Source organism: Cheilinus undulatus, linkage group 8 (genome assembly GCF_018320785.1).
Source record: "Cheilinus undulatus linkage group 8, ASM1832078v1, whole genome shotgun sequence".
NCBI classification, from domain to species: domain Eukaryota; kingdom Metazoa; phylum Chordata; class Actinopteri; order Labriformes; family Labridae; genus Cheilinus; species Cheilinus undulatus.
Genome location: NC_054872.1, coordinates 5,346,816 through 5,369,195, shown reverse-complemented (window position 1 = coordinate 5,369,195; position 22,380 = coordinate 5,346,816). Strand labels below are relative to the sequence as shown.

The 22,380-nt window shown below is 40.0% G+C and overlaps 1 protein-coding gene across 1 annotated transcript; it reads right to left on the bottom strand.

Annotated features, from left to right (window-relative positions):
* Window positions 1-883: 883 nt before the first annotated feature.
* Window positions 884-22,132, bottom strand: zgc:114181 (uncharacterized protein LOC619255 homolog). The gene is made up of 11 exons (XM_041794064.1): window positions 22,012-22,132; window positions 18,212-18,355; window positions 14,018-14,180; window positions 13,554-13,642; window positions 9,487-9,684; window positions 7,469-7,553; window positions 5,562-5,722; window positions 3,467-3,631; window positions 3,162-3,303; window positions 2,793-2,940; window positions 884-1,003 (listed from the first exon to the last, which is right to left on the bottom strand). Exons 1-11 carry the CDS (start codon window positions 22,120-22,122, stop codon window positions 925-927), a joined length of 1,485 nt encoding a protein of 494 aa, XP_041649998.1. The 5' UTR covers window positions 22,123-22,132; the 3' UTR covers window positions 884-924.
* Window positions 22,133-22,380: the final 248 nt, after the last annotated feature.

Here is a 22,380-nt window from a genome sequence, read left to right as displayed (position 1 = left end):
CCTTCCTGACATTCTAAACAATAGATCTGTTTCCTGCATGTTTTTTTTGGCCATTCACAACACAGCATATTTACATCAAACACAGAGACAGTCATCATGAGAGCTCCAGAATTATGGAGCTGAAATATCTCAATCGCCCCCTAGTGGCTGGTTGCAGTACATGTGATAGGGACTGATATCACTATAAAAATGCATTATAACATATGATAAATGTAATTATAATGCATTATAAGGCACCTATAATGCTGTAAAACCATAGTTATATGAATTCATGGCTATTTATAATGCCTTATAACTAATAATAATGCCAGTGTCCATAATAACTAAAACAATATACACTATAACAGATTATAAGTCATTATAGACACTTGTGATGTAAAGCACTCATGCCTTAATAGTCATGAGTGCTTAAAATGTGTTATTACACACCAATATTACCTATAATGCTGTAAGGAAAGTAAAAACAGCTTTAGATGTGAAGCAAATCACTACTATGTAGAAAAGCCATGCAGATGACCTGCTAGATACTGAGCAGTGTACTGCATGAAAGTGTCATAATGATTCATCTCAATAAAGACAGAACTGAAGACAATGACGAAGAACAAACTGTTTGCGTTGAACAGCATTTACTACATGGCTCAAACACACTTACAGTACTGTCTGACATTATACAGAGCATAGAGATATACAGACATCTGAAGAGAGGAGGGATAAGAGATACAGATATTACATTCACTTATAACCATAGATAGATAGATAGATAGATAGATAGATAGATAGATAGATAGATAGATAGATAGATAGAAGAGGTGCTTACAGATAAATAGTTTGGATGAGATACTAAAGGAGAGACAGGTGCACAGAAACAGACATTACACCAGGCTTGAGTCAGACGGCTGTCAGCAGTCCAGAGGTCGTTGATCATCACACACTGGTCTTCTGAATCTGGGAAACCTCATGTAAGTAGGAAATGAATAACTTGGTCCCCTCAATGTAGTTGTACCTGCAGCAGGAAAGGAAAAATAAGAAGAAACAATGAGAAGGTTTGGCTGACTTTCATCCTCATATTATTGACAGCACAGAGTACAGACAGGAAGGTCCTTCTAACCGTATGCATTTTAAACGTAAATGAGCTAACCTTGCAAAGCAGATGGATTTGCCAGATTCCATCGCTGTCATCAGGCAAATCCATCTCGAAAAACTCCAGTCCATCAGTGTCATTTGTGGAGAATGAGACAATTATGGGCCTGTTTAGCTGTTAGCTCTAAAGTAGCTATAGTGGCAGTTTTGTCAGAACTGGATCACATTTCTTTATATAGTAAAGCACAAACAACAGCACTACAAGCTTTCAGCTTTAAAAAGATGTTCCTGCTCTTCTTCCATCCTGCCTCAGCATGAGTTTGTGACCGTTATGGGTGGGTTTAGTTGCACTGTAAGCCAGTGTATCCAATGGCTGCCTCTGCTGAAGCAATGAGCTGAAATGTAGCTATGGAACAGCAGCTGTTTTATCAGAGTTGCACCACATTTCTTTATTAAAAAGAGTTCATTAGAGTCACACTTAAGCTTCTTATGCTGGAAAAGGCGTCTTCTCTCTCATCTGGACCAGACTCAGGAGAAGTTTACATCATAGTCTCCTGTAGGCTAGATGGCATCGCCGGAGTTAGAGCTGTTGCCTTACAGCAAGAAGGTTCCTGGTTCGCTTCCCGCTTTCTGTGTAGAGTTTGCATTATCTCCCGTGCATGCATGGGTTTTCTCTAGGTATGCTGGCTTCCTCCCACACCAAAGTTATTGAGTTGTTAGATGACTAGGAAAAAACGCTCCCTCTAAATATCCCACTATCACAGACTTTAGACTTTAGATCAAATTTCAGTGGATGAAGGATTTGTTTTACACATCCATCTGGTAAACCTTCCATAGATGGTGTTTGGCAAAGGGCAGAGCTTTTGAAAAAAAACTCGGAAAGTGATTAGATGAACGTTCTGTCTGTCACATCTTTACAGGCTAATTAGAGCAACAAAAGACGTGACGTCGTTGCCCCAAACCAAGTGCACCGCTACGGAGGAGTAAACTCTACAGAGAGGTGCATAACGCGAACCATGGTGACTGTAGACATGTTGGTACATGACTTTTGTCATTTTTGAAGCGAAAACAACTCAATGCTGTTTTCTGTTCTTCTTTCAACGAAGACATGTCAAGTTCTGATAAAACTGGCGCTTTAGCAGCATCCAAGCTAATGTCTTCCACCATAATTGCACCAGCCTCTTGTCACTGCTCATGACTCTGCTGCACCCGAAAGTACTGCCCCTCGTCGGTGATCGGTCCTGTCACTTTCTAACCAGGCAAAAACAGTTCAGACGGGAGTTTTTGCAAGATGGATTTGCCAGTCAGAAACATGGAAACGGGCGAATCAACCTGATTTGCAAGGTTAGTTGGTCTATGGTGAAGTCGTTTTCTGCATCTTCAAGATCAGACCCTGCTCCCTTGCCACCTTGTCTAAAAGAAGGGGGAGTTAATCTGCTATTTGCACAACGAGAGTGCAAGGTATAAATATTACAACTATGTCAGGTAGGAAGCCAAGAGGCATTGTGCATTCTAGTTGCTGTATCTAATTTTATTTAACCAGGAAAACATCTATATGGCCCTATATATATCATAGAACTCGTCTTCTCTTCTGATTATACTTAAAATCTTGTGTTTCAGCTCAGCATCTCAACAGCCTCAATAAAACGTCAGACATCATACAGGTTCTGTTTGAAACTTAGAATCTAAAACATAAATCTGTGGAGTCAAACCTGCTCATTTTCTCATTCTGGGAGTGCAGACCATCGTCAAATCCACCAATAGGCATCATGATGATGCTTTTTCCCGTCACATCCTTGAAGGTTCTGGCGATCGGGATGGTTCCACCCTCACGGATCAGATCAGGATCTACGTTAAAGACTAGAGAAGAGAGATTTAAAAATCACTTCTGTTTGTGTCAAGCATCCTCCAAACACAATCATAAAGCACAGGAACCCTTTTCTTCAGTTTGTTAACTTACTCCAAACTAACATAGTTGCCAGGCAGCAAATCAGTAACTCATTGCTGCTTAACCAGAGTACTAATGAATGGGTAAGGGTTATGATAAATAGGTGTTTAATTTAAGCTGATGAGGTTTGTACCTCTCTTGATGGCAGCCTTGCCAGCCTCGTACAGAGGATGCTTCGTGTCAGCCAGCCAAGGCTTGGCCCCGATCACCATGGTAACCTTCAGCCTGTTGGGACTCTTCCTCTTGGCAAAGACTGAGTGGAGGTAGTCTGTTACCTGGAACATCAGAATGACAAAGCAAGAGCAGAAAACACAATGAACTCCTCCTAAAGAGCATGATTTAGCTTTACAAAGCAGTGTTCACCTCCTGTCTTAAGAGGGTAGACGCTAAGAGATAATAAGGCCACTCTGTCATGTGACATCATGTGCCTGGCTTTACCTGTTTCTTCACCATAGCAGGGTCCATGTCAGGAACTTGTCTGATGGAGAACTTAGCAGTAACCTTAGCAGGGATGACGGTCTTGGTGCCAGGGTCAGAGAAAGCTCCCTCAATGCCATGGATGGAAACGGTGGGATAACGCCACATGTGAGCTAACAAATCCACCTATAGGAAACAAAAAGAGATAAAGAGTATTTCTGCAACTGTACTACCTTTAAGAAGAGTTATTGGACAAGATCAACGGCATATTTTTTTAAGTTGGGCTGTCTCTGGCAGTAATAATGGCATTATCTTCCAATTTCAGTGTGCATAGCCCTTTTAAAGAAAATGCACTGGGAGTACCAGCAATTATTTATTTATTTATTTCTCCCCCAAAACCTTCTGTATTTAGCTCTAATTTGCAAAAAAACTTTGAGCTATATGTTCTTCCACCTGAGCGTATTGTCCTCTCCTGATCAGCTGATTTGATCTGGGTTAGGTCTGGGTTAGGGATACAACAAACTAAATTAAAACAAAACTAAAAATATGTGATTTCAGCTCAAGTGATGGTGGCATGCTGATTACTGTGGATCCAACAGGATACTTTTATAACCTGGAGTACCCAGAGGAACAACTTCTGCAAAATGAGACTGAAAGAAAGAAGGGGAGGGTCTTCAGTGGAAATTGGTACGAGACAGTCTGGCCCAGTGGAGAGAAAGCAGCTTAGATTTGACACTGGCTGTGAGACTGGGCCAAATACCTTCAAAGTTGAACTGCCCCTCCTTTCTTGGACTGATCCTCTTTTTTTTGTTGAATCTGATTGGTTCAAGCTGGCACATTTTGGCAAAAGAAGGTGTCTGCAGGTGAAGCTGTGAAACTTAAAAGTGTGAAACTGACCATCATTTTGCCAGTCAGTGAGGTCACTCTTGGTGAGACTGTGGGATTTGTAGATTCTGGTGAGTGAAGGGGAGACAGACAGGTGTACAAACCAAGAGAAACCACGTCACTGTTTGTCTCCTTTCCTTTACGCTGCTCTCTGTCTTCTGCACGTACCCACTACGAGTACACAGTGTGTGCCCACAACTGGTGCCGTTACAGGGTCTGAGGCCTCAGTCAGGACTAGATGTAACAGTCACATGATCAGCACCATGGACAGCACTACAACAGTGACAACAGTGGTGAAGGGTATTATTCTGCTCTCTCACATCTGTCTACTAAATTCCCACTGAGGCAGGAAAACAATTATACGAATATTGTACAATATGACTATAAAATACATAAACCTACAGTTGAACTACATAAACACAAAATTTGCATGCATAATGAGAAATCATGTTGAAGAGGGCTAGTGTCTAAGGTGATGCATTAATCATGATGAACTACAGTGATTAACTTTTATTGGTATAGTTATGTATGTAGGCTGAGAGAAACGCTAAAATATGCATGGAATAATACTAATACTGACTCTGTTTTGCTTGTTTTGAATTTTATTTTGCTAATTTAAATTTCACTTTGTAGACGTACCTTTATTTTCATGAGAGGAAACAGCTTTTTTTGGAAAATAAGTTATTTTGAAAGCAGTAAAATTTCAGTTCTGCATTTTTTTTTATGGTAATGAATATTTCTGTTTTCAGTTGAGTAATGCACACAGCGAAACTTTCATTATTCTTTGCATTTCCTTGAAAACTACACAAGCAGACTCAGTACCACCTACATATTATTTTGTGCAATACTTTCCAGTATGATTGAAGTCACTCATAAATACCAAATCACACAGCATTAGACAGTGGAAGTGGAAGAACACATAGTTGAAAGTAGCATGGCAACATAGTGCCAAACACAGAGGCTTTCTGCTTGAAGATAAAACGCTTTAAAATGCTTTGATGTAGAGTACGACCGGGCCAACATTATTTTTAAGCCTAACTCAAACTCACTAAATCACACAGAGAACCTTTACACATCTGTAGTGCCGTATAGACTGAAGCTTCCTCATCTCTCCTTAAAGGGTCAATGCAAATTAAAATCTCTAGAGGATAACGCCACTACCATTGCCAAGTGCCTTATACAACCAGACTTCAAAAATACCAGAATGTCCCTTTACTGATTATTGTCATACCTTGTTGGTGTACATGAGCTGGCTGACACCTATCTTGTTCTTGTAGTTTTCGATGTCAAACTGGATATCCTGGTACATCCTCCACTCCTCATCAGAGAGAGGAGCCACAGCCTCACGGATTCCAGGAATGAGGATCTTACCACTGGGGTTTATCAGAGTGTCTACGGTTGAAAATAAATCAGACTGTAGGTATGAGAGCCTTGTGGTGTCAGTTCGTTCTGTGTTTCTTAATTATGCCTCGTACCAGCCGTCTTTTCTTGAGAATTTCATAGTGTAGACCTTGGCCTTATTTTTGGCTGTAGCCCTTTTTTGTTCCACAAAACATCAAAGTCTCAGCTAAGGTAATAAAAAGGGTAATCCATAATAGAAGACACCTGAAAATGGTTTACCTAAAACAGGGATGTCAAACTCAAGGTCTGGGGCCAAATCCAGAGCGTGGTACAGTTTTACCCGGCCCGCATCATACCATATTTTTTATTATTACTGGCACACCAGTATGAGGTCTGCACATTTCCTCCAGTGTAAAAACGCAAACTTAACCTTGATTATTTAAGCATCCTTGTTAAATCAGAAAAATCTGAAGAAGTAAAAACAATGAGATAAAACGCCAGGAATGACGGGAAAGAACATTATTTGTATTTTCATTCAATTTTGCACCTCACAGCTAAGACTTAAACTTTTTGACTTGTTTTCATATTTTAACCTTTTCAATAAATAATTTGACTTTATAGCTCATATAATCAAGTTTCAGATTCCCAATTGTCAATTATAAGTCATATTTTGATCTTTTCAACTCATGATTTTATATTTATTCTCATAATTTGCATTTTTAAACTCATGATATGATATTTTATCTCATGTTTTTGTCCTTTTAAGAGTCAGAATTTTTTAAGGCATATTTTGACCTTTTAAACTCATGATTTTAAATTTTATTGACCTTTAATATTCTGAATTTTGAATTTTAAGTCATTTTTTAACCTTTTAAACTCTTGATTTTGAATTTTACCTCAGATTTTTTAGATTTTAGATACTGAATTTTAATTTCTGAGCTTTAAAACTCATGATTTTGATTTTTGTTTCATATTTTGACCTTGAAACTCATGATTTCAAATTTTTATTGACCTTTTAGATTTTGAATTTGAAATTTTAAGGCTTATTTTGCCCTTTCAAACTCTTGATTTTGAATTTCATCTCATATTTATTTGCTTTTAGATATATAATTTCAAATTTCTGACCTTTTGAACTCATGATTTTGATGTTGATTTCATATTTTTACCTTGAAACTTGTGATTTTGAGTTTTGTTGACCTTTTAGGTTATGAATTTTACATTTTATTTTATATTTTGACAACTTAAAACTCATTATTTTAAGTTTTATCTCATAATTTGCATATTTACACATAATGTTGAATTTTATTTCAGATTTTTGAAGTTTTAGGTTCTGAATTTTAAAACTTCAAGTGATAATTTCACCGTTAACCCTCATGATTTAGAAATCATCTCCAGTTTTGACCTTGAAACTCTTGATGTTGACTTTCTATCTCATATATTTGCCTTTTGAAAACATTATTCTGACCTTTAATTTGTGTTTTGACCCTTTGAACTAATACGTTTCACATTTTATCTCAGATGTTGAGCCTTTAAATATATTTATTTTATTTTATTTTTTTATTTCAAAAATCATTTCTCATCAGTGCTAAGTGTTTTTCCCTGTAAATAATTACTTGAGAAAATAAGGTAACAGTTTTTAAATGTTGACCCTGTTAGGCCCTCAGGTTAGACCTTAATTCAGATTCTGGCCCCTGCTGTGACTGAGGTTGACACCTCTGACCTAAAGTGAAATATGTGGGCCCAAAAATCAGTCTACGGGACTTAAAGTATCTGTTTTGTAACTGGTCTATAACTTACCCAGAATCCCAATAAGGTCAGTCATTGGTTCGATCACAGTGCCTCCATAAACACCTGAGTGCAGGTCCTGTTTAGGTCCTTCAACCTGCAAACACCAGAGGAAACTATCACCATGATGCAGCCTCATGAAGCTGACTAAAGAGTGACGTCAGAGAAACTTATCACCATGATGCAGCCTCATGAAGCTGACTAAAGAGTGACGTCAGAGGGAACTATCACCATGACGCAGCCTCATGAAATTGACTGAAGAGTGGCGTCAGAGGGAACTATCACCATGATGCAGCCTCATGAAGCTGACTAAAGAGTGACGTCAGAGGGAACTATCACCATGACGCAGCCTCATGAAATTGACTGAAGAGTGACGTCAGAGGGAACTATCACCATGACGCAGCCTCACGAAGCTGACTGAAGAGTGACATCAGAGGGAACTATCACCATGATGCAGCCTAATCAAGCTGACTAAAGAGTGACATTAGAGGAACTATCACCATGATGCAGCCTCATGAAGCTGACTAAAGAGTGAAGTCAGAGGGAACTATCACCATGACGCAGCCTCATGAAGCTGACTAAAGAGTGAAGTCAGAGGGAACTATCACCATGACGCAGCCTCATCAAGCTGACTAAAGAGTGACGTCAGAGAGGAACTATCACCATGATGCAGCCTCATGAAGCTGACTAAAGAGTGAAGTCAGAGGGAACTATCACCATGACGCAGCCTCATGAAGCTGACTAAAGAGTGACGTCAGAGAGGAACTATCACCATGATGCAGCCTCATGAAGCTGACTAAAGAGTGACGTCAGAGGGAACTATCACCATGATGGGGCCTCATCAAGCTGACTAAAGAGTGACATCAGAGGGAACTATCACCATGACGCAGCCTCATCAAGCTGACTAAAGAGTGACGTCAGAGGGAACTATCACCATGATGGAGCCTCATCAAGCTGACTAAAGAGTGACGTCAGAGGGAACTATCACCATGACGCAGCCTCATGAAGCTGACTAAAGAGTGACGTCAGAGGGAACTATCACCATGATGCAGCCTCATGAAGCTGACTAAAGAGTGTCGTCAGAGGGAACTATCACCATGACGCAGCCTCATGAAGCTGACTAAAGAGTGACGTCAGAGGGAACTATCGCCATGATGCAGCCTCATGAAGCTGACTAAAGAGTGACATTAGAGGAACTATCACCATGATGCAGCCTCATGAAGCTGACTAAAGAGTGAAGTCAGAGGGAACTATCACCATGACGCAGCCTCATGAAGTTGACTAAAGAGTGTCGTCAGAGAGGAACTATCACCATGACGCAGCCTCATGAAGCTGACTAAAGAGTGTCGTCAGAGAGGAACTATCACCATGACGCAGCCTCATGAAGCTGACTAAAGAGTGACGTCAGAGGAACTATCGCCATGATGCAGCCTAATCAAGCTGACTAAAGAGTGACATTAGAGGAACATTCACCATGATGCAGCCTCATGAAGCTGACTAAAGAGTGACATCAGAGGAACTATCCCCATGATGCAGCCTAATCAAGCTGACTAAAGAGTGACATTAGAGGAACTATCACCATGATGCAGCCTCATGAAGCTGACTAAAGAGTGAAGTCAGAGGGAACTATCACCATGACGCAGCCTCATGAAGCTGACTAAAGAGTGACGTCAGAGGAACTATCGCCATGATGCAGCCTAATCAAGCTGACTAAAGAGTGACATTAGAGGAACTATCACCATGATGCAGCCTCATGAAGCTGACTAAAGAGTGAAGTCAGAGGGAACTATCACCATGACGCAGCCTCATGTAGTTGACTAAAGAGTAACATCAGAGGAACTATCGCCATGATGCAGCCTAATCAAGCTGACTAAAGAGTGACGTCAGAGGGAACTATCACCATGATGGAGCCTCATGAAGCTGACTAAAGAGTGACGTCAGAGGGAACTATATACATGATGCAGCCTAATCAAGCTGACTAAGTCAGGCTTATATCAGTCTGGATTTGTGTGTCTGTGAACAAGCACAACCTCAGCAAAGAAGTAGCAGTTTCCTCTGGTGCCATAGGTGAGAGCGGGCCGTCTGCTGAGCCAGCCACAGTCCGAGATGATGATGTAGTCCACGTCAGTGAAGAAGGTGTCCCTCTGGGCCAGGATCATGGCGTCCAGGCCGTTAGAGCCGGTCTCCTCCATGCCCTCGATGACAAACTTTACATTCACTGGCAGCTCCTGGTGGACAGACGGGAGGGAAGAAAAACTCCATCAGATCTGTTTGGCAGTAAGGCATCAGGATGGGAGGAGAATTCATCTGAAAAACTAACCTCTGGAAGACAAGCCTGCTAATTTGTCTTTGTAATGGTGCTGTAACAGGCTCCGCACACCCTGAAACCATGAGCTATTAACTGCGTGTGAAGCTCATCTTGTCAACAAACCACAAATTTCCTTTCCCCTTAATGCATCCGGCATCTGGCTGAGGCCTTTGATGTGCACATTCAGCTGTGTGTTATTTCACAGCGACAGTACTGCTGCAGTGACTTTGCAGAAACAACAATGACTTTGCAAGTGAGTTTGGATGCAGCTCAGCTCGTCTCTTCCACCGGCCCCAGGGTGTGCAGCGTTCCCTCTAAACCTATCAAGAGTTTTGTACACTTAAAGCTGGCGACGCTGGGGTTTTAAGCTGACTCTGTAACAGTAGTGGTGAAACGTCTGGTACATAGGTACGACCTGAGTGCTCCTTCTGTATGAATGAAATCAGGACAGACTGTGACAAATGTCAGTAAAGTTTAATTTTAAATTTCCTCTGGTCTATTTGTACTGAAATCTCAGTCAACTCTTTTACAAATACTATACACAAAAAAATGCTCTCACTATCTAACACATACTTACAAGCAGAACTGAATAATATGAGATATGCTTTGTCAGATCTTGTGATAGGAGTCTCAGCTTGATCTTGATCATTTAGCTCAGCTCAGCAATCAGCCCATTCTTTTGGCTCCCTTACAGCTCCTGTTCCTTATTGGCTTTAATGAAATCAGCCACCTTTAGCAATGTTTTGGCTGATAAATAATATTACAGCATGATGCAGGTGTGCCTGTGGATGAGTGCTGTGGAGTAAAGTTCATTCTTTTTTTCATATTTTGACCTTTTCCATACATCATTTTGACTTTAGAGCTCATATAAAGACATTTAAGATTCACAATTGTAAATTAAAAGTCATATTTTGACCTTTTTAACTCAGGATTTTATATTTATTCTCATAATTTGAATTTTTATTCTAATAAAATTGAATTTTATCTCATATTTTTGTCCTTTTAGATTCAGAATTTTAAATTTATCTCATATTTTGGCCTTTTATACTCTTGATTTGAATTTATCTCATATTTTGACAATTTAAACTCATGATTTCAAATTTTATTTCATATTTTGACTTTTTAACTCATGATCTGGAATTTTATTGACCTTTAAGATTCTGAATTTTTAAATGTTCAATCATATTTTGACCTTTTAAGCTCTTGATTTTGGCTTTTATTTGATATTTTTGAGGATTTTAGATATAGAATTTTAAATTTTTGACCTTTTAAAGTTGTGATTTTATATTTTACATTTTTATTCTCATGAAATGAAACTTTATCTCATATTTTTTGACTTTTTTTTTTAATTTTTAATTTATTTCATATTTTGACTTTTAAACAAATGATTTTGAATTGTTTTGGCCTTTAAGATTCTTAATTCAAAATTTTAAATCATATTTGACCTTTTTAACTCATGATTCCAAGTTTCATCTCACTTTGACCTTTAACTTGTGATTTTGATTATGACTATTCCTCATTGGCTTTTATGAAATCAACCACATTTAGCAATGTTTAGTATAACGTTACAGCATGATTCAGGTGTACCTGTGGATGAGTGGTGTGGAGTAAAGTTCATCCTGTCATTTATTTCCATTGATATTCACATTAAAGATTGACATACTGTGTTTGCATTAGTAACTGAAATACAGGAGAGAGAGATCATACACTTCCATGAGCAGCAATATCCAACGAAGCATAAATGAAAGGCAGGCCAAAAGAAATAACAGGCAAGACCAAGACAGGACTGTTTCTCCACTCTGAAGCATCACAACACGACCACACTATACGTGAAGAAGTCAAGTGAAGTGCCCCACATCCTCATCACCCACCCCACCCCAAGGACCCCATGGACCAAAAACTGGAAAACAAAAGCTGTTCAGCAATGATTTAAGAGTACTTTTGGTGTCAAATCAACATGCCCACAGAGTTGGCTGGGCCTCTGAGAAACCCAGAGAATGGGCCCTCTGTGTTGTTTATGTTGGATCAGTAGCATTGATGCTAACATGTGTCCAGGCTAACAGTTACCTCATTCTGAAGCTGTGTCAAATATGACTGGGTTCTCTAATGTTGGAATTATTTATTTGTGCTAATTCTTTAAAACGCATTTTTGCATCTTTTTTGTTGCTTTTAACCCATCATTTATGCCATTTGTCTCCCGCTTTGCCATTTTTTTCTGCATTTTCTAGTTCATTTTTTCCTCTATGTGTCCATTTTTACCTCAATTATACCATTTTTTAACCTTTTTGCTCTTCCTTTTTCCCTTTTTGGCCACTTATAACTTATTTTTGCTGTTTCTCACCCTTTTGGCTTTTTTACTTATTTATTGCATCTACTACCACTTTTTAAACTCTTTCTAACCATTTTCTTAATCGCTTTTTGCTGTTTTTTGCTCACTTTGGCCACTGCTTTTACCATTTTTAACCCATTTTTGCTGTTTGTAGCCCTTTTTGCATTTTTTCTGCATTTTCTAATTCATTTTGTCCTCCATGTGTCCATTTTAACCTCTATTTAACCACTTTATTTACCTTTTCTGTTCTTACTTTTCCCCTTTTGGCATTTTTTGCCACTTTTAACCCCTTTTTTTGCTATTTGTCACTCTTTTGGCTTTTTTTTTTAACTTATTTATCACATCTTAAACCACTTTTTAACCATTTTTCCTGTTTTTTTAGTCTGTTTTGGTAACTTCTTTTGCCATTTTTAACCCATTTTTGCTGTTTGTCACCCTTGTTGCCATTTTTCTGCATTTTCTAATTCATTTCTGCCTCTATGTGTCAATTTTAACCTCTATTTAACCACTTTTTAAACCCTTTTTTTGCTCTTTTTTTCCCTTTTTGGCCTTGTTCCCTACTGTCAACCCGTTTTTGCTGTATGCCACCTACTGGATTTTTTAAAATTTAATTATTACACCTTCTACCATACTTTAACCACTTTATAACCTATTTATCAACCCATTTTTTTTCTGTTTTTTGCCCATTTTGCATGGTGACATTAGAGTTAGAAATAATATTTTTCATGGAAATGAGGAATGTGTTTCTCAAACTTTGCCTTCATAAAAAACATCTTCTGCAGTAACTACAGCCTGTCAAAGCTTAAGCATTCTGGTTGTCAGTTTTTCAAGGTAATCTGAAGAGATTTCACCCCATGCTTCCTGGAGCATCTCCTACAAGATGGGCTGTGCTGGCCTCTGCATTACAGTCAGAATTCTGGCTGGCAGCTTATCCTTTAAACATTATGGAGGTGTGTTTCGGGTCATTACTCTGTTTGGCCCCAGTCAAGTGCTGTCCATGGGGGCATGGCATTGCAAAATCTTATGATAGCTCCCTTTCAAAGGTCCCTTTCACTCTGTACAAATCCCCAGACCATCACGCTGTCTCCACCATGCTTGACTGGTGTTATAAAGCACTATTCTTACATCTTTTCATTTGTTCTGCCTCTCACTTATGTTCTGCTGCTTGAAAAAAAAAAAAAAACCTCGTCCATGCACAACACCTTGTCTAATGTGATCTTTTGGCCATCTCAGTCTTTTCTACTTATAGTCCAGTCTGATATATTACTTTTTCTTGTCAATTCTGCCAAGAAGAAGCCACAAAAAAGTACAAGTGCACCAAAGAACTACTCAGTTATAGTAACTTGAGTAAATGCAGTTAGTGAATTTCCACTTCTGATTTGTCCCAGCTGAGGTCACAGTGCCTCTGCAGCTCTTATCAGCCCTTCACTATCACAGTGGTATTATAGATAATCTCTTACCATGCTAAGGGCCTGGTAGGCCCCCACAGCATGGATCCAGGCTAAAACTGGGGCCTTGTTGTCTGACGCTCCTCTCCCGTAAAGGTTACCTACAAATGCAAAAAAATGATGCAGGTTATAATATTGATCATTTGAATAAGTCCAGGTAAAGAGACAGCCATACCAGTAAGATGCAAAGTTTTCTCTAATGTTAAGTTTTTAGTTTGGTTTGGTGCTTGGTTATGTTGGCTTTAAGATGCAGGAAAAATGTCAGAGAACATTAAAATATCAGGACTTTTAAAGGACTTTGCTCAGGTTGACACTGGTTTCTTAAATGACTGTGTTTGCTTGTAAGCAGTTCTTAAACAATCATATTTATAATCTGTTCTGAATTTATCACTGGCTGCATGAGTGTATATTTTACTGCTGATTATGAAAACGAACTGCTCTCCCAAAGGGAAACTAAAGACGACCCCGACCCTTACCGTTGATCTCAGTCAGGTTGTATGGATCTGTTGCCCAGCCATCTTCTAGCTTTGCTGGTTGGACGTCCACATGTCCGTACACACACACTGTGTTTTTGTTTGGATCGTTTCCAAACTGAGCCGTCACCACTTTGGGCAACGTCAACGTCTGCCCATCAGGAAGCTGCAGACATAGAAAAACATAAGGGAGTGTGCGGTTAAATCCAGCGTCAGAGCCAAACTTCTGCAAGAGTGTGGTGATAATGCAGCAAAGGGATGAATACAGCACAGTTAAACAAAAGAAAAAGTTCATATCAGTATGAGCTGCTGCAGAACCCACCATGATTTCACCTATTAGTTTGAGGTTGTGACATCTTCACTCTGACATTCAGACTCTTGTTACTTGGAGGCAAAACTGACCAGAGGGTATGCAAAACTAAAACAACACATTTTACATAAGTATTCAGACCCTTTGCAAGAACACTGTAAATTTAGCTCAGGTTCCACATTTTTCTCTGATCTTTGCTGAGATGTTTCCACACCTTGACTAAAGTCCTCCTGCTGTAAATTAAACTGATTGGACATGATTTGGAAAGGCCCACACCTCTCTATAGAAGGCCTCACAGCTGACAATGCGTATCAGTGCAAAAAACCAAGCCATGAGGTCAAAGGATCTGTCTGCAGAGCTTAGAGACAGGGTTGTTGACAGGCACAGATCTGGGGAAGGATACAAAAATGCTTCTGCTGCACTGAAGGTTCCCTAGAGCACAGTGGCCTCCACAATTCTCAAATAAAAGAAATTTGGTGCAACCAAGACTCTTCCAAGAGCTGATACCCCAGTCAAACTGAGCAGAGGAGAAGGGCCTTAGTAAGAGAAGGTCAAGAACCCTATGGCCACTCTGACTGAGCTCCAGAGATCCTGTGTGAAGATGGGACAAGGTCCCAGAAGGACAACCATCACTGCAGCTCTGCACTGATCTGGCGTTATGGCAGAGTGGCTAGAAGCCTCTCCTCAGTGCAAAACTCATGATAAACCACCTGGCTTTCATTTGAAGCTGTGTGCAAATTCCAAGTATGCTTTCATGTGCTTTGCACTGAGGAGAGGCTTCTACATTGCCCAGTGCTATAGGCCCATACTGGAGTTGTCCTTCTAGAACTTTGTCCCATCTCCACTCAGGATCTCTGGAGCTCTGGCCATCAGGTTCTTGGTCACCTCTCTTTCTAAGGCCTGGTCTCCAATCAGTTTAGCCAGAGGACCATCTCTTGAAAGAGTTCTGGCTGTGCCAAGCTTCTTCCAGTTGAAAACTATGGAGGCCACTGTGCTCGTGGGAACTCTCAGTACCCCTGTAGCTCTGTGCCTGTCAACATTCCTGTCTCTGAGCTCTGCAGGCGGTTCCTTTGACCTCATGGCTTGGTTTTAGCTCTGATATAATTGTCAGCTAACCTTACAAAGCAGATGGATTTGCCCATTTCCGTGTTTCTCACTGGAGAATCCATCTTGCAAAGCTCCCTCCTGAACAGTTTGGGCCCGGATAGAAAGTGATAGAACCAATAAGGAGTAAGACGCGATACTTTCAGGCACGGCAGAGTCATGACGTAAACAAGCAGCGACAAGAGGCCGGTGCAATTATGGCGGAAGAGATTAGGGTGGATGCTGCTAATACGCCAGTTTTATTAGAACTTGACGACATTCATTAAAAGAAGAGCAAAGAACAGCAGTGAGTTGTTTCGTCTCCAAAAACAACAAAAGTCTAAAGCGTGTCATGCAGTTCTCTATTGATTTACTCCTTGGTAATAGCTATATCATGTGTTTTGTTGCTCTGATTGGCCCGTGAAGATGTGGCGGACAGACACAACGGTTATCCAATCACCCTCCCTTTTTTTTTTTCAAAGGCTCTGCCCTTTCCCAAACACTGTGTATGGAAGGTTTACCAGATGGATGTGTGAAACACATCCATTTGGCATGTCAGGTTAACTGTCAGCTGTGACGCCTTCTATAGAAAGAGGTATACCTTTCCAAAACATGTCCAGTCAATTTAAATTTTTACCACAGATGGACTCCAATCAAGGCGTAGAAACATGTCAGCAAAGATATAAAAAAAATGGAAAAACCTTAGCTACATTTACAATGTTTTTGAAAAGAGTCTGAATACTTATGCCAAAGTGATGTTTTGATTTTTGATTTTGAATTTATTGCAAAAAAAAATGGTTTCACTTTGTCACAACAAGGTAGTGTTGATTAATGAGCATAAAATTGTTCTGATTGAAAAAAGGTGAAGGAGGTCTGAATATTTCTGCATGCACTGTACATTTAAAAAACCAAGAGGCACACTTAGGCTAATCCTCATAAACTACATACACTATATTGCCAAAAGTATTCACTCACCCATCCAAATAATTGAAATCAGGTGTTTCAATCCCTTCCGTGGCCACAGGTGTATAAAATCAAGCACCTAGCCATGCAGACTGTTTCTACAAACATTTGTGAAAGAATGGCTCGCTCTCAGGAGCTCAGTGAATTCCAGCGTGGTACTGTGATAGGATGCCACCTGTGCAACAAGTCCAGTGGTGAAATTTCCTCACTCCTAAATATTCCACAGTCAACTGTCAGTGGTAATATAACAAAAAGTGGAAGCAATTTGGAATGACAGCAACTCAGCCATCAAGTGGTAGGCCACGGAAAATGATGGAGCGGGGTCAGCAGATGCTGAGGCACATAGAGCGCAGAGGTCGCCAACTTTCTGCAGAGTCAATGGCTACACACCTCCAAACTTCATGTGGCCTTCAGATTAGCTCAACAACAGTGCATAGAGAGCTTCATGGAATGGGTTTCCATGGCCGAGCAGCTGCATCCAAGCCATACATCACCAAGTGCAATGCAAAGTGTCAGATGCAGTGGTGTAAAGCACGCCGCCACTGGACTCTAGAGCAGTGGAGACGTGTTCTCTGGAGTGACAAATCACGCTTCTCCATCTGGCAATCTGATGGACGAGTCTGGGTTTGGCCGTTGCCAGGAGAACAGTACTTGTCTGACTGCATTGTGCCAAGTGTAAAGTTTGGTGGAGGGGGGATTATGGTGTGGGCTTGTTTTTCAGGAGCTGGGCTCGGCCCATAGTTCCAGTGAAAGGAACTCTGAATGCTTCTGCATACCAAGAGATTTTGGACAATTCCATGCTCCCAGCTTTGTGGGAACAGTTTGGGGATGGCCCCTTCCTGTTCCAACATGACTGTGCACCAGTGCCAATTCCCATAAACACACTCCTAAACCTTGAACCTCCTCCCAGAGGAGCTGAAGCTGTTATAGCTGCAATGCGTCAGACCAACGTTATATTAAATCCTATGGATTAAGAATGGGCTGTCACTTAAGTTCATATGCGAGTCAAGGCAGATGAGTGAATACGTAATATAGTGTATATGAACGTAATTGGACCACATATGAAACATATTACAGTGCGGTTATTTCACGGTCATTGTTGGCTGGCAGCTCTGCTATTGAAAGGTCTCAAGAGTTGCACTGAATAGTCGGGCAGTTGAGTGGGACAAGCGAGCTCCTGTATCAATAACTAAATATCCCATCTGTCCAGTAAACATCTGGGAAGTTCTTTGACAGAAAAGCATAACATGAATTCAGAACCGCTAAATTTGACACCATATTTATAATGCAAATGATCAAAGTATGGGATTTTGAACCCAGCCTCACTCTGTGTTTTCCTCAGATACCAAAAGAGTTTCATGATCCAAAAAATGTGACCCATCATACGCACTAATAATCCTCAGACAGCAGAAGTTTAGGCGTTGCTGTTCTGTTTTTTTTTCTGGAATAAACACTTAAAGAATAGTTTCATGTCAAAGTTTCATTAACTACTGTTTTTACCATTCTCTGAGACAATGCACTGCAGAGCAGGATCAAGCTGTACTGGTCCTAATTACTAGTAAAAAGTAGAGATTGTTGACCTGGAGTCTGACCTCAAACTCTCTCTATATGTTTAATGAGTTTGGGAAGCAGCTTTGATGTGTTTCAGTCAGTAATGAGGAGGTAGATTTGGTCCTGTCCGCTCTGTTGCCTTTTTGATGTTTGCTACTGTTAGCCCCTCTGATGAGCCAGCCTGGTCATATAAATACATAATATTTACCAGCCAATTAAGGTTAGGACTATATCTAAAGGTCTAATGTGTCACTTTTTGAAAAGGTAACAAGTGCAACTCGCTCACTGACTTCTTGCTCTCCAATTTCCACCATCTCCACCGTCCCTCCCATCATCCTCAGCTTCTCAGCCGTCATCTCCATCATGCGGTGGAGGTCTGATCTCTTCATGACGTTACTGGAATCACTTTCCACTGATACCCAGTCCCGCAGAGCCTGGAAGATACACAAAACAGTCAATGTTTGTTTCCACAGTGGCATTAAACCTGGAATCAATCTGCCATGTACCATATAAAATAGAACTACGGCTACGGCTAACAAAATGTTTCTTTCCCATTTCAAATCCAGAAGTCTGAGGTAAAACGACTAGATGTGAGGCCATCACTTTAAAAAGTTAAAACTGTGTTTTTCCTGCACCTTATCTGGGACCTAGCCCCATGGGGGGCCCATGGAGGTCAGCGACAATATGGTCCAGGTAATGTTAGCTTTGATAACCATATTTCATTTTTATATACAGCCCAAATTCCAAAAAACTTGGGGCGCTGCTTAAAATGTAGATAAACACAGAATTCAATGATCTACAAATCTCAAATAACCTTATTTTATTCACAATAGAACTGAAACAACATATCAGATGTAGAAACTGAGACATTTCATCGTTTCATGAAAAACATTAGCTCATTTTGAATTTGATGGCAGTGATTCATCTAAAAAAAAGTATGGACAGGGCAACAAAAGGCTGGAAAAGTAAGTGGTACAAATGAAACATAACTGGAGGAAATTTTTTTATGTATTTAGATTAATTGGCAACAGGTCAGTGATATGATTGGGTATAAAAGGGGCATTTTAGAAAGTCAGGGTATCTCCAGTATTGGATGCTCATGTCAGGCCCTCAGGGGCCACTGCATTAAAAACAGGTATGATTCTTGGAATCCCTGCATGGGCTCAGGAACACTTCCAGAAATCATTGTCTGTCAGCACAGTTGGCCGTGCCATCCACAAATGACAGTTAAAGCTTGATCACGGAGAGAATAAACCACATGTGAACACAATCCAGAAATGCTGCCGTCTTCTCTGGGCCAAAGCTCATTTAAAATGCACTAAGGTAAAGTCTGTTTGGAAACCACGGACGCTGTGTCCTGCAGACTAAAGAGGAGAGGGACCATCCTGCTTGTTATCAGTGCACAGCTTTCAAGCCTGCATCTCTGATGGTCTGGGGTTGCATTAGTGCCTGTGGCGAGGGCAGCATATATATCTGGAAAGGAACTATCAATGCTGAAAAGTATACAGAGGATTTACAGCAACACATGCTCCCATCCAGACAACGTCTCTTTCAGGAGAAGGCCTCCCAAAACAAAAGTTTCTCCCAAAACTCCAGCAGCTGATCTTTTCACTTCCCAGACTTTTACGGACTAGGGCTGGGCAATCAATTGAAAATTTGATTAAATTGCAATTGCTGCAATTTTCAAATCGCAGAAGGTGCAATATGTCTTTAACTTGAAATGTGTGCCAATATAGCAATTTACAGTTTTTTTTGCCACAGAGATGTTATCCATTACAGATCGTGCAATCATCCACAGGCAATTTTTTAGAATAGTCTAAAAAAATCCTACTTGTTGGTACGTTTTTCTTATTAAATATGAGAATTACATAAATATGATAACTCCCTTCAATACACTATTTCCTATCCAATTTGCAATATCTGTCAAAATCATCACAATTAGATATTTCTCAAAATTGTTCAACTCTAGTTGTATCTAATACTCTAGTGGTTCTATAATATATAATGATTTATTGCTTGTGTTTGTTGGAAAAAAAATCATAAAAGGAACTTAGATGAAACTTAAATAATTGTATATCAAATCACTATTACAATACTGGGGAGAAAAAATCGCAGTTAGATTACTTTCCCAAATTGTTCGGCCCCACCACAGACTGTTTTTTATTAGACAGGATGATAATAGTGGTAAACATGGCCCTGTCCCTACTTTTTTGAGATGTGTTGCTAACACAGGATTAAAAATGAGCTAATATTTATCATGAAATGATAAAATGACTCAGTTTCAACATTTTATTTGTTTTTATGAGATTTTCAAACCACTGCATTCTGTTTTTGTTTAAATTTTATACTTCGCCCCATCTTTTTTGGAAATGAGGTTGTGAATAGGCACCCTTAATGAAGCAGCAGATGAACACATTTTATTTATTGTTGCCATAGTAACGTTTATCATGTTTAAAAGCGTAAACAGGCTGTCAAATAAGCATTTTTGTTCTGTTACTGATGTGGGAGAGCTCACTGAGGTAAACCCTTTGACTAGTGAGACTTTAGAGCCACGGTATGTAAAAAAGTCAGGGGGGAGAGTGGATAATTTCTAGACTTAAAAATCCAACAATAAGTTGTTAACACCTTTTTCAGAGCCAAATAGAGGTAAATGCTAGCCAGGAGGCTAGCACCAAAGTGACTGATCCAACATGCATGTGTTGATAATATGGTTGTTCAACAACTACAACTTTTCCATTTCTGTGGGCAGGTCTGCTTATTACAACATTTTAATAATTTGTTTTGCATTACATTCTTACTTCTATATGAATGACCTCAAAATAGCATACTTCACTTTAGCCAGTCAGATTGAAACAGCTACTGTGAGTGACATGAATTTGCTGCACCAGTAAAAACTAGCCATGTATTCCTCTTAAAATGAGAGAATTTTTAAAAGAAAAAGGCCACCATACAGAATGTGACTACAGAAGAGCTACGACAGAGGAGCACCTGGGCATCTATGTGCCTGCATACATGAATCACGGCTTCTTTAATCTTTTCTTTAATGAGTCCGTTTGGCTCATTAGTCCACCTCCTCTCGCTTTAGGTTCTGCGTTTCCCTGTATATGTTGGGCTGCTCACAGAAATGGCTGGGTCCAATTAAAGGGCTGTTCTCAGGTGTGATTTTAAATCTCAATGTATTGATCAGTCACTCACATTTGCCTCCTCAGCTTTGAAACTGAGTGTACAATCCTAACTTTCGTTCAGCTGCTGGATCGATACACAAAGTCCAGATTTATTTGTCTGGTGGTTAAGTTTAATCAGCACAATGATACTCAAACCATTTAAGATTTAAGCATGATGTAAGAAGAGGGGTAGTATGTGTATTAGTAGTAAAAGTATGTGTTTAATAAAGCAGCAGAAAATTAAAGTGTATTTCTGTTGGTAAACACAGAGGTCCCCAACCTTTTTCCCCAGAGCACCTCTCACTTGGATTTAAGAATAATAAATGGTTTTATTGACAAAATCCTAGGAAAATAGGTTGACCCATGTTGTTCTTACCAAAGACCTTTGCATGAACTATCTAAACAGTATTGTATCATGATTTTGCTCCATTTATGCAAATCTAACAAGAGCAAACAATTTTACCCACTCCTGAGATCTTTGGTGCCTCCTCCCTGGGCCCTGGACCCCAGGTTGGGACTGAGCCCCATAAAGCTTTCCCATCTTTGCCTTGGAGTATTTCTTTATTTTGACTTTTAATCTTGACAAGGGACGTTTGTTTTCTATTTTCTGCATGGCTGGAAGCTTACTGGTTATGTCCCCACACTGGACGGCCCAGGACGCCCACAAGTCATTCCCTACTCTCTCTCTCTGCCCAGTTTTTGACTCTATCAGTTGTCTTTTCTGAAAATAAAGGTGAAATCACCCCAAAGGAAAATGTCTGTAATTTTTCCCCTTTTTTCAAAGCTCCATTGTGCAGAGTCACAGTACTTCCTCCTTATTTAGAGTTGCTTGTTTTGCTGCCATCTTCTGGCGTAAAGGGGCACTGCTTCTCTGAGCAGTAAAGATATATAACTGACCATCTCTGAATGAAAAGAGTGTGCTGTACCTCCACATATTCCTCCTGATGGGTGTCCACGTACTGTGCCAGCTCAGTGTACTGGAAAGCACGGACAGTGGAGAAGACGAGGAGGAGGACGGGAACGACCGGAAGATTCATCTGTGGAGAAAGTCAGAGGCAATGATACAGCAGATTACATTTAAAGGTCGCTGCTTCATCGTAGGTCAGAAAACAATCAGTTCAGACCAGGTGATCTGATTGGATGAGAGGTGTTCTTCCATTAGTGCTGGAACTGTTTACTTTGTGTGGCCAGGTCAGTGTGTAGTGTGGGTCAGGTGATCTGAGTACATTTATTTAACATTACAGCTCAGGGTGTTTGTCTTAAATAGTCATGTGGACAAAATCACTCCAGCTACC